The sequence below is a fragment of the Helobdella robusta genome (genome assembly GCF_000326865.2).
Source record: "Helobdella robusta unplaced genomic scaffold HELROscaffold_7, whole genome shotgun sequence".
NCBI classification, from domain to species: domain Eukaryota; kingdom Metazoa; phylum Annelida; class Clitellata; order Rhynchobdellida; family Glossiphoniidae; genus Helobdella; species Helobdella robusta.
Window position 1 is genome coordinate 1,949,159 of NW_008705398.1, and position 10,960 is coordinate 1,960,118.

General features: G+C 37.3%; 1 protein-coding gene across 1 annotated transcript in view; it reads right to left on the reverse strand.

Moving 5' to 3' along the window:
* Positions 1–9,241, reverse strand: part of HELRODRAFT_189589 (hypothetical protein) — a gene marked incomplete at its 5' end in the record, with an annotated part of 20,464 nt that extends 11,223 nt beyond the window's left edge. Inside the window, 17 exons of the mRNA XM_009030778.1 lie at positions 273–345; positions 782–1,124; positions 1,289–1,508; positions 1,880–1,987; positions 2,310–2,433; positions 3,101–3,309; positions 3,864–3,916; positions 4,026–4,241; positions 4,457–4,559; positions 4,818–5,049; positions 5,523–5,809; positions 6,154–6,267; positions 6,515–6,638; positions 7,813–8,027; positions 8,198–8,541; positions 8,679–8,808; positions 9,022–9,241. Coding sequence (XP_009029026.1) covers positions 273–345; positions 782–1,124; positions 1,289–1,508; positions 1,880–1,987; positions 2,310–2,433; positions 3,101–3,309; positions 3,864–3,916; positions 4,026–4,241; positions 4,457–4,559; positions 4,818–5,049; positions 5,523–5,809; positions 6,154–6,267; positions 6,515–6,638; positions 7,813–8,027; positions 8,198–8,541; positions 8,679–8,808; positions 9,022–9,241 — 3,115 coding nt within the window. The remainder of the gene's footprint in view (positions 1–272; positions 346–781; positions 1,125–1,288; positions 1,509–1,879; positions 1,988–2,309; positions 2,434–3,100; positions 3,310–3,863; positions 3,917–4,025; positions 4,242–4,456; positions 4,560–4,817; positions 5,050–5,522; positions 5,810–6,153; positions 6,268–6,514; positions 6,639–7,812; positions 8,028–8,197; positions 8,542–8,678; positions 8,809–9,021) is intronic.
* Positions 9,242–10,960: the final 1,719 nt, after the last annotated feature.

Genomic DNA, 10,960 nt, shown 5'->3' on the forward strand with positions numbered 1-10,960 from the left:
GCCGATTAAATCCTTAATTCTAAAATATTAGTTATAGATTCAAAAATTGTAAGTATTAAGATGACTTCGAATAAGATATCTTAATTCATACAAATTCAAGTTGATTATGTTGTCTACTCACCTCTATCACAATTACCATTTTATCATCATGTCACTATCAAGTCGTGATCGTCATCATCGTCATCATCTTCGTCGTTGTCATCATCACCGTCACCGTACTCATCTTTTCGATTTCACCATTCTATCATCATCACCATTTCATCATCACCAACCAACTATTTTCAAAATTTGTTTGAGAACATCGACGGAGATGTCCATGAAGCTTGGGAAGAAGTTGGCATATTTCTGGTGGGTTGGTTTCCATTTAAAAAAAAAACTTGAACTTTGCATTTCGTACAAATAAAAATTTTAAAAATTTCATACAAAATACATATTTTACATAAAATACAAAACTTATCACAATACAAAATTATTGCAAAATAAAAATTTTAAAGGGATAACATATTTATATAAAATATTTATTTAGTTTATTTATTTAGCTTCTTTATTACTTCTTTGTAGAAATCACATTTCAGTGTCTGCATTAAACCAGACGTTACTCGCAACAAATGTATCAACTTTTCTATATAACAATCAACGTTTTCGTCAATAATCAACATTTTTCTATTTACAGACAGTATAATGCAAGAGAAGCATTAAAGACACACGAAACCAACATGTTCAAGATTTGAAAACATGAGTTTAAAAATCGAGATTGAAACATTTCAAAGACCACACGGACCTGCTTGGGGCTTGAAGAGATCTGACCCAAGAGATTAACGTCGACACGACTCGTGAGACCAAACGTGTAAACCTGGACGCCACTTGTAGCCAGCTTGCTGACTACCATGCCGATCTTGCTGGCATCGGCCTTCGGTTGAGCGTCAGTGAAAATGAGCAGAATCTTTGGAGCTGGCGGTGTCAGTGTAAGTGTTGGCGTCCTAATTGTTGTCGAAATTATATTGCTTATCTGGAAAACTTGACTGATGATGAAGTCGATGGATATTGCCAAGTTGATGGGCTGGTTTGCATTTCCCAAGGTCACTTGGTTGATAGCTGTTTGCAGGTCGGCCACTTTGGTATAACTGGTTGCGTTACATCAATGTTTGTATGTGTTGTGTGCCTGCGTGCGTGGGCGTGTGTGAGTGTGTGTGTGTGTGATCTTGATCATCATTACATCATTGCAATGTTAATGATCATCATTCATTAGAAGATCGTCGATCATCATCATGAGATCATCACCACTAACTCATCAAACGACCAGAGAAGTTGAGGCTGTGATGAGAAGGACACGCCGGCGATTCTGATGTCGCCACCACCGAGCGGTAAGTTGGCGACAAAACTTGACAGGAAGTTGAGAATTTTTCTGTAGAAGCCAAAAACGCAAGAGTTGAAATTATTTTCAGCTGGGTTGCAGTCTGCCGGCCCATCTTCAATCATTATGACGATGTCCGCTTGGCTGTTGCTTCCTGGTGGAATTTTGTGGGGGTTTATATTGGGTTGCTTGTTGTTGGTGTTATTGATGACGTTGTGGTGTTGTTATTGATGCTGTTGTTGTTAGTGTTGTTGTGGTTGATATTGTTGATGGTGTTGTTGTTGATGTTAATATTGTTGATGATTTTGTTGTTGTTGAAGTTGTTGTTATTGATGACGTTGTTGTTGTTGATGTTGTTGTTGATATTGTAGTTGATGTTGTTGTTGTTGATGACGTTGTTGTTGTTGATGTTTATGCTGTTTCAGTCAAATCGATTTTATTTTTCTATGTTAAAGTCGTAGCATTGCAGACAGAAACACAACGCAATGATGAATGTAAGGACGTTTGGAAAAAATGTAAACTGACCGCCACATCTTTTGCCGAAGACACCAGGTGGGCACTTGCAGATGAAATCTCCTTCCTCGCTGGTCTCTATGCACTGACCTCCGTACAAGCATGGATTAGGAGTACAACCTTATAAGAAGGATTTAAACAGTAAAATAGAAATAATTTAAAAAACTACAACTAAAAAACATAATGATACAATGCTAATTTATCGAAAAAAAACTGTAAAATCAATTGTTTTAATTGAAACTAAATAACAGCAACAACTCTAACAACAATATCAACAACAACATCAACAACAACATTAACAATAACAACAACAACATCAACAATAACAACAACACCAACGTCAACCAAAATTATCACGTATTGGCACGCCATCAAATTATTCAGTGAGACAAACGAATTCATGAAGAGACCACTTGAAACAACGTTGAGCAATAAGACCAACCTGAACATCTGTTGCCAACACAAAATCCTTTCGAACAGTTGCCAGCCGTCACCTGCGTAACATTCCCACCTTCAGTACATGTCATCTTCTTCGCGCATCCCAAACTTCGCCAGGACTGTCCAATCTGTTGGGTTGTTTTTGTTGTTTTTGTTGTTGTTGTTGATGCTGTTGATGTTGTAGTTGTGTTGTTGTTGTTGGTTGGAAGAATTATTACAAATCAATTTCATATATACCAATCGAATGGCAAAATAGCTCATACTGTAGAGGTGCTATTCGTTATTGCACTATGACCGGGCTCGAATACTGTCTTTTCAAACTAAATACATACACAATACATAAGATTCATGTGGAGTGGATTTGCAGCGAATGTGGCACGTAAGTTCAAATGTAGTTTAGCATGTAAGCAGCAATGTGCTATTGACAAAACATTAGAAAAATTATTTCGAAAGCACAGTCCTTATAAAAAATATTCAAGAGATGATGTATTTCTATCCTATATTTATGAAGAACAAACCATAGGTAACCTTTACCCTTTAACCTTTAAAAAGAAAACTGACAACAGTGTCAATATTTTTTTAAGTCGGAGGTACGATAGATATTAATAATGAACTATTATTGCTTAATTCTCATCACGAGCCTCGTTAAGACCTACAAAAGCAGGCGCAGGTTCGCATCTTTAAAACATTTTAACATTTCAACAATAATAATAAAACATTTTTCAGTTTTCTACAAAAATAACTGAACTAAAAACATCAAATATTAAATAAACAAAGGACACACTCGAGACACACCTCGTAGAATCTGCCAGTAGCAACATCGGCACAACCACACGAGGTCCTGTTCACGCATTTGTCCTTGAAGAGCACCTGACCAGGGGGACACACACACTCGCCGATGAGGTCAGGTTCAGTGCAAGTGGCAGGAGCGTCGGGGTCGTCACAGGTTTCTGGACATCCTGTGGATCGTGGGCTGAAGATCTGACCTGGTGGACACTGGAGGGCTGTTTGTGGTACAGTGATGGCGGTGAGAAATGTTGTTGAATGTTTTAAATTGATGAGATGTTGTCGTTGTTGTTGCACGATTGGATGTTGATGTTGAATGCAGTTAAGGTATGCTGGGGTTCAATATCTCTTTGCTCTCACTTATGGATCTTTAAAGTTGTATTTGTGCCCATTGAAATAACTACAGATAATAGAAATGAATAATATAACTGCGAAACTCGTTCGTAGCAGTGAATGACGTCACTGCAGTGCCAGAGTCAACTGGGCAATAAGAAAATGACGATTGTTCTCAGCACAGCTCACTTTCAGACAACGCAAGGAACCACCACGGCGTACGTCGTAACAACATTTTGTAACGTTTTAAGCTGATAACATGTTTAACATAATTAGACTATGCCTGAAACTAATTGCAGCATAAAACAAGACAGCAACGATTTGAAAAAATGATCAATTAAATCAGTAATTGATAAGCAAATGATCCAGAGTATTATATACGTAGAGACTTGTCGTAAGGAAGGACATGAGAATTGAACTCCGAAGAACTTTTACTAACGGCAGCCGAGGATGTTCCTCCATTCAGTTACGAAACCCAGTGCCTCAGCCAACCTGTTTGGATAAATTATGATGCAAATTATCTCAAGCCAAAATAACAGGATACAAAATATTTTACTTGAGTTGAAACAATAAAAATCTACTGAAATGAACGTTCACTCACTTGGCAACCCGTTCGGCTGCAGTACAAAACGCATCCAAGTTGCAGAGTCGAGTGACATCGGCAATGCAATTTTTGACGAAGGTCTGAGCCTCGCTGACGCCTAGCGTGACGAGGAGCGGTCTGAAGAGAGCCGATTGAATCAGATTGCATTTGTTCAGCAGGGTGGCGTTGCTGCACTCCTTGGAGAGGACTTCGTTCGGCAGGCTTGTGAGATTCCTAGAGGGGAAGAATTAAATTTTTAGACTCAAATAATTAACACTTTTAAATTTTGTTTTTCAACTGCTGATATTAAATACAAGCACTGCTACATCGTCATCTATGATGTTACATCTATAACAATCATTAACATCATTGTCTCCATTGTAACCCAACATCATCGTCACCAAACATCATCGTCACTAAATTTTGATTGAGGCCAAATAAAAATTTACTTGAAGTAAGGATCAGACTTGTCAGTGTAGCTGAGTCCAATTTCGAAACCTGGATCTGGACTGGACGCCACACTTCTGTTGTCGGCCGTCACCAAGTCGTTGTCTTCATTTGGTGTTATTCAATATCATTTGTTATTATTTGTTATTCAGGTTAAATCAAAATTTTGAAGTTTGTGAGTGTTCAACTCAATTTATTAGGCATCCAAATGTGATTGAATTTCACAAGTCAATATTTTTATATTGCTGACATTATCATTCAATCAGACCTGTTAGAAAATATGACGACACTTCAGTTAAGACGTGATACAAAAAGTCAAACAAAAAATTACAAATTAATAAAATGACAAAAAGTTATTAGAACCCGGAATCCCATCGAATCCTCCACACACTCCCGTCAGTCCGTTGGGAGGTGCCAAGCCCTTCCCACCGCTGAAATATGAAGAAGGAATCGTGACGGTTATGGTGGAGTCGGAAGCTCCGTACGTGACCACAAAGGAACCAAGATTCGATGAGAAGTCGACACTGGACAGACTGTTCCAGACGATTTCAAAGTCGGTGGAGTTATAGGGCAGGTTGACGATGTTGCCGTCCACCTAGTGATGGTTTCAGATGTTCACAAGGGTGGTGTGACGTTTTGGTGAAAATAATTTTGAGTTTAAAAGTTGCTTGAATGAGTTTGCATTTGGCAGCAGACTGAGTTGGCAGACCGATTTCAAACAAATTATGCAATGTTAAATTGTCTATAACAATTTTTTGAAGCTTTTATTACTAAAAACGAAAAAAGAGTTTACAACGAAATTAAAAGCTATTTTAGTATCCTTAAAAGTGCCATAAAAATAAAAATAAAGCAAGCAAACAAACTTGCAAAAGTGAAAAAAAAACAATTTGAAAAAACAGATCATGAAATGCACATCTATGCTCTTGACTTATAAAACAATACAAACAAAACAAACAATGCGGTCGATGTATCATTCTTTAAAGTCTTTCAACTTTAATGTTGAAAATGACAAGCAAGTATAAATTAACAGCAGCTACAGCAACTCAAGATACTTAAACATTTACTGACCGTTACAGTTATCCTGGCATCGAGACCTTCTAAGTCACGATCGATGACGATATGATGAGAGAGGAAGTTGATTATTAAAATCTTCGCATACGCAATTTCTTTCGTGTTCACCAGGTAAACATTAACAGCGCGCACCTCAAACTCCATGAAGTTGATGAGCTTGGGCAGGCCGGGCACAGCCTTCAGAGTTGATTTTGCGAAAAGGAAATTACCAATTCCTTTGAAATCGAAAGTGGCTTTGTCGAATGTTGTGCAGTGGGTGCGGGAGTAGGTGGCCTTCGATAGGGCTGGTTGTGGCAGGGAACAATTACGGTGATGTTATACTCCAAGAGTTGCTCAAATTTGATTAGTTCAATGGTTATTTGGTAGAGTTTCAAATTTGAAGTGTGCATACAATAATAACTTTATGCAGATACAAATTTTAAACAGTCAAAACATCAAAGAAATACATGGTGAAGATGCTTAATTCAGTTTTAAACACGTATATATTACTATATATGCTATACTATAACAACAATATATATACTAAATATACAATACTATACTGGTTTGTAAAGTTGCGAGAAATCTTTTCTTTTAATTTAAATAACAAGTTTATAAAAAAAATAATATAACGAAGAATAAGACTCACAGAAATTGCAGGTGTCACCCATGAACCCAGGCTTGCACTTGCAGACGTACCCCTTCGTTGTGGATGTTTCAATACAATCCCCGTTCGTGCCACACAGTTGACTGTTGGTGCACGCTGGATCAGTTGACGTGAATCAAATATTATCAAAATTAATGCTGAGTAGCAGTTTGGCTGTTCGATAAAATTATTGATTGAAACAAATATAATTACTGAAATCAAAAAATTTAATTTAAAATTTAAAAAAGGTTTCTAATTTAAATAAACGGTAGATTATTTTTGTACAATAAAAACAACGCAAATATTTTAAATTATTTTTTAACAGCGAAACAACACAAAATTGATCGAAATCAGCCCCACTGACCGAGGCAGGCCCCACTGACACAGGCCCTCCCGGCGGGGCACGAGAAGACACCACTCGTGTAGATGTTGGGGGCTGAGCAAGTCAACTTCAACTTGCAATCTTGGGATATCCAAGAATCACCTTTCTGTGAAAATTCATCGAGAGATTATTACATAAAATAATCCAAATGTAAGTAAATATTTCCATAGCGTTTTCATCTGATGAGCAACAAAATATCGAGTGGGTTGTTTTTTAAAGTTTTTTTTCACTGGAGTTCAGAGAATAACTGTTCCACAGCGGTTTTTAATTGTTTACTAAAATTTAGTGTAGATATTTCTACTATTTAGCATTATTAAAAATGAGAATTAAATTGAAACTCTGAAGTGCTAAATCAGAGAATCGTTTCAAAGGAGCGACTGATGTTAAGCGTTTTAAATCAAGTTAGAACTCAGCGTTTTGCAAGTTTTATTTCATATGTGTGTTCATGTAAAAAATATTAAAATTTTTGTGCGGGCAAAATAATTTTCGAATTTCAGCCAGCTTTGTCGTATTGTAATATCGGAATAGACCAGCAATCTCCAACTTGTATGTAAAGCACGTTGTTGCATACATTTTTAAAATGTTTCAAGCAGATCGTGCACCTGATACGGTTCAGAAATTGTTCTTAAGGTAGTGTTTGGTTTACAAAACTCTGTTATACCGACCGCTCGTCTGAATCAGTGGGGAATGCATTTTAAATTATTGATGAAGGTCTTTCTAAGATGTCACTTGAAGGGTTTATTGAAGAAAAAAAAACAAGGCAGCTAAAGTTTGTTTTCAATGTCAGTCCTACATTTTGGTAACATTTGTCCCAGCAGTATCTTATTTTCTATCAATATTTCACACGAGTATGGTTCATTGGAAATTTTTTAAAAACGTTATATAATAAAAATATTGGTTAATAATGCGAGTCGTAAAGATCACACATTAATTGTACATTAAATTAAATTTAATTTCATTTGTTATAAAAATTGCTGCTAATAAAAATAGTGGTTTTGTCCTAAATTAAACTATATTTTACTGTTGTGAGTGGTTGAAATAGTCCTAGTCACAAATTTCACAAATTCCTATAAATGTTTTATATTTTGTTCAATTTACTCTTAATCCAATTTTTCACCAAAACCTGTACGTTAATTTTATGTAGATGAAAACCTCCACAAACATGTAGATTTTGATATAGGCCTAATCGCAATTGCCCCATATAAAAATATGTTAATATTTCAAAACGCTTATCTCCAATGCACCCAAGAGAGACGTAAGTGGAAAGACGTCCAACGAACCTTGAAGAACCTTCCATCAGTGTAGACGCATCCGCAGTCAGTCGGAGGAACACACCTGCCGTTGAAGAGGAGGAACCCGGGCTGACACGCGCAGACGTACTTGGCGTCGGGCTGGATGCAAGTGGAAGGGTGGGTGGGATTGTCGCAAGTGGCGGGACAGCCCGGTGCTGTCGCCATGCAGACCGTGTTCGGCTCCACGCAGTTGCAATCTGGTTCTGAAATTTTTTCCAGTTTGTTATCGCAAGTTTATTTTAATTGTTATCAGCCTTTTCATAATGTTTAAGAAATTAATTTTTGTTGTATTTTTTCTTATTCCAATTTGAACATTTTTAATATTCATAAAAAAACCCGTTGGAAGTAATTATAGATACATCGAGTCACATACCGACATCATGTTGAATAGTAACACCGAATCTGCTGTAGCAGTCTAAGGTTAGTGTGAGGTATGCCTGTTTGACGACGTCAGCTCCCTCGCAAGTGTAGTCCACATCGAACTGGCAGGACTCCACGAATGCAGACACCTCCACTGCGTCCATCAGCTTCAAACAAGTCGAGAACAACCCGCTCAGGTCGCCGAACTGACTGCAACTCAGTCTGAACTTTGCGTTACCTGCTGGGCACGTGTCTGGTGTCTGAATGTCGGGACTCAACATCGTCGTGGTTGGTGAAAGTGGTGAGGTCGTCGGTGCGGACGGTGATGTTGAAAACCAGGACTCAAAGAAGGTTGTGCTGTTTTCAAATTTAAAAACAATTAATTTACTCTATAAAAAATCAAGTATAGTGATTTGAAAAACAAATATATAAATTTAGTGGAATTTTTAGTTGGAACACAAAAGCACAAAAAAAAATAAAAAAAATCTGTCCACCTGGAAGTTTGATTTTCCTGAACGATGAAACTGTTTCCAACTGCATTTCCAGGGTCCGGGAGTGAGCTCACATCAAGTCCGTTCACCTGCAGGTCGTTCCTGGCATTGCCGTCGAAGTTTCCGCATAATCCTTCGTTGGTCATCGTTGGTCAATTGAAAATTAATTTTAAGATGTTATGAATCTCAAAACTAACAACTGGAAAGTTTCTGTGACAGTTTATATTTTTTTGAGCGTGATCTAAGTTTTACAATACATAAGTTTTAATAACATCTTTCAAAAAACAATGTGTAATATAAAAAAACTAAACAAAGCATCTAATTAAATATGATCACAGCAAAGAACCTGTGAGTTGTGATCTGAGATCCGACGTAACTTCAACATTAACCCTGTAGTTAGTTAGGAACCAGACGGTGAAGCCGAAAGCAGACGTGTACCTCACGCTGCTCCCTTCGTAGGCCACGCTGTACTCACCCGTCGGACTTCTGAAGGGCACACTCAGGGGTGATCCGTTGAACTGTTGCATCAAATGCAGGAGGAGAAAAATGAAGTTGTTAACAGGCATGCTGTAACATCAAGAACAAAGTAGGTAGACGCCATGATTTAGTTATGATATGCAACAATAACAACAATCTTATCTACATTAGATAAAAATCTACCACTGTATATAAAGCTAGAAAGCATGAAAAATTTTATATGATATATTGAATGTTGAAAAATTGTGAAACTTTAAACTAAACGGCATCATAAAGAACTGGTTACCTAACTTGACTCATAAAGAAACCAAAACGTCCTAACTGCAAAAGTGATGTTTAGAAATGAGGCTCTACAACATACAGAAACAAAACAGACATCAAGCATCACGCAGCACAACATTTTTCCCAAAACATTTGACATAAAAATTAGTTGAGACCGTTGCAACAATAGGCGAAGATTGCGACTCGTAGGCTCTCTGCAACCGCACACTGTTGCCATTAGTAAGAACTTCTACGTATTTGATCCAAGCAACCTGCAAATGAAGTATGTGAGGAGGAATTTAAAAAAAAGTAAAAGATGTTGTTTCAGACATTTTTAAACAACAGAAATCACCTTTGTGTTCCTTCCAAGTCGCATGTTCTTAAGGAAGATAGTGAAGGAAGCATTGGCACTGAGTGACTTGACGAGGATGAATTTCGAGAGGCCCTGGTAGTCGAGCTTCTGTTTGTCGAATGTTTTGCAGTGTGGATCGCCGTAGCATTGGCACAGACCAGTTGTTTTCTCTGATGGTATGTATCATGCAGTTGTTTGTGGAACTTTCGCGTTTTTGTTTGATTTGCATTTTTGATTAGTATTCTTAAATTTTTTTGATTTGTACTTTTGATTTGTATTTCTAATTTGTATTTTTGATATGATTTATAATTGATTTGAATGTAGCATTATGCTATTCATGTATTCATCTACTTGCATGTTGATCAAAGAAAAAATAATAAAATTATTTGGTTTTTATTCAATGTTGAGTTCATTCAACATTGACTACATTTAGCCAACTATAATAAGTTCAATTTCACAAAAAATTTTCTAGCTCTGTAAAAAAAGCAAATAGCAAATGAAAGCTTTACAGCACATCTTCACGTTCCACATGCAAGTGTTCACACCCACCCACTCAACAAAGTTCATGCGACCATCGACTACATCTTTGAGCATTCAAATTCACGACTTCATTCAACATTAACTACATTCACCCCACTCAGTTTTTTTTTAAATTTTCAAAGTTAAAATCTAATCGCAGAAAGCAGCAACTGACTCGTGCACTGGTATCCGTTGCCAGAGAAACCTGGATTGCACCTGCAGAAGTAACCCATGCCCGCTTCAGTGTCCAGACAGACTCCGTCCTTGCATTGGTTGGCATTTAAGCAGGCTATGTATGGGTTGGTTGGAAGAACTAAATTCAAATTCAACAGCAAAAATAACTGACAAATTTGTTTTAAATGTTAACAGTTGCAACATCAATAAAACAAAATGTAGGGTATTTATGAAAAATTGATGACGACGACACCTACTACACCAACCAACCACAACAGCTGTGGCCACAACAACAACCACAACGACTACAAACACTCACCTGTACACTTCCCCTTAACGCAGGTCTTGTTGGCTGGACAGGAGGTCGGAGCTTCGGCGATCTGATTGCTTGATTGGCACGTGTAGCTGGTGCGGCAGTCGTCACTCAACCAGCTCTCGCCGACCTGAGTTGATGAGTTCAATGAGTGGACATCAAAAAATATTAATCTAAACATATATAAAA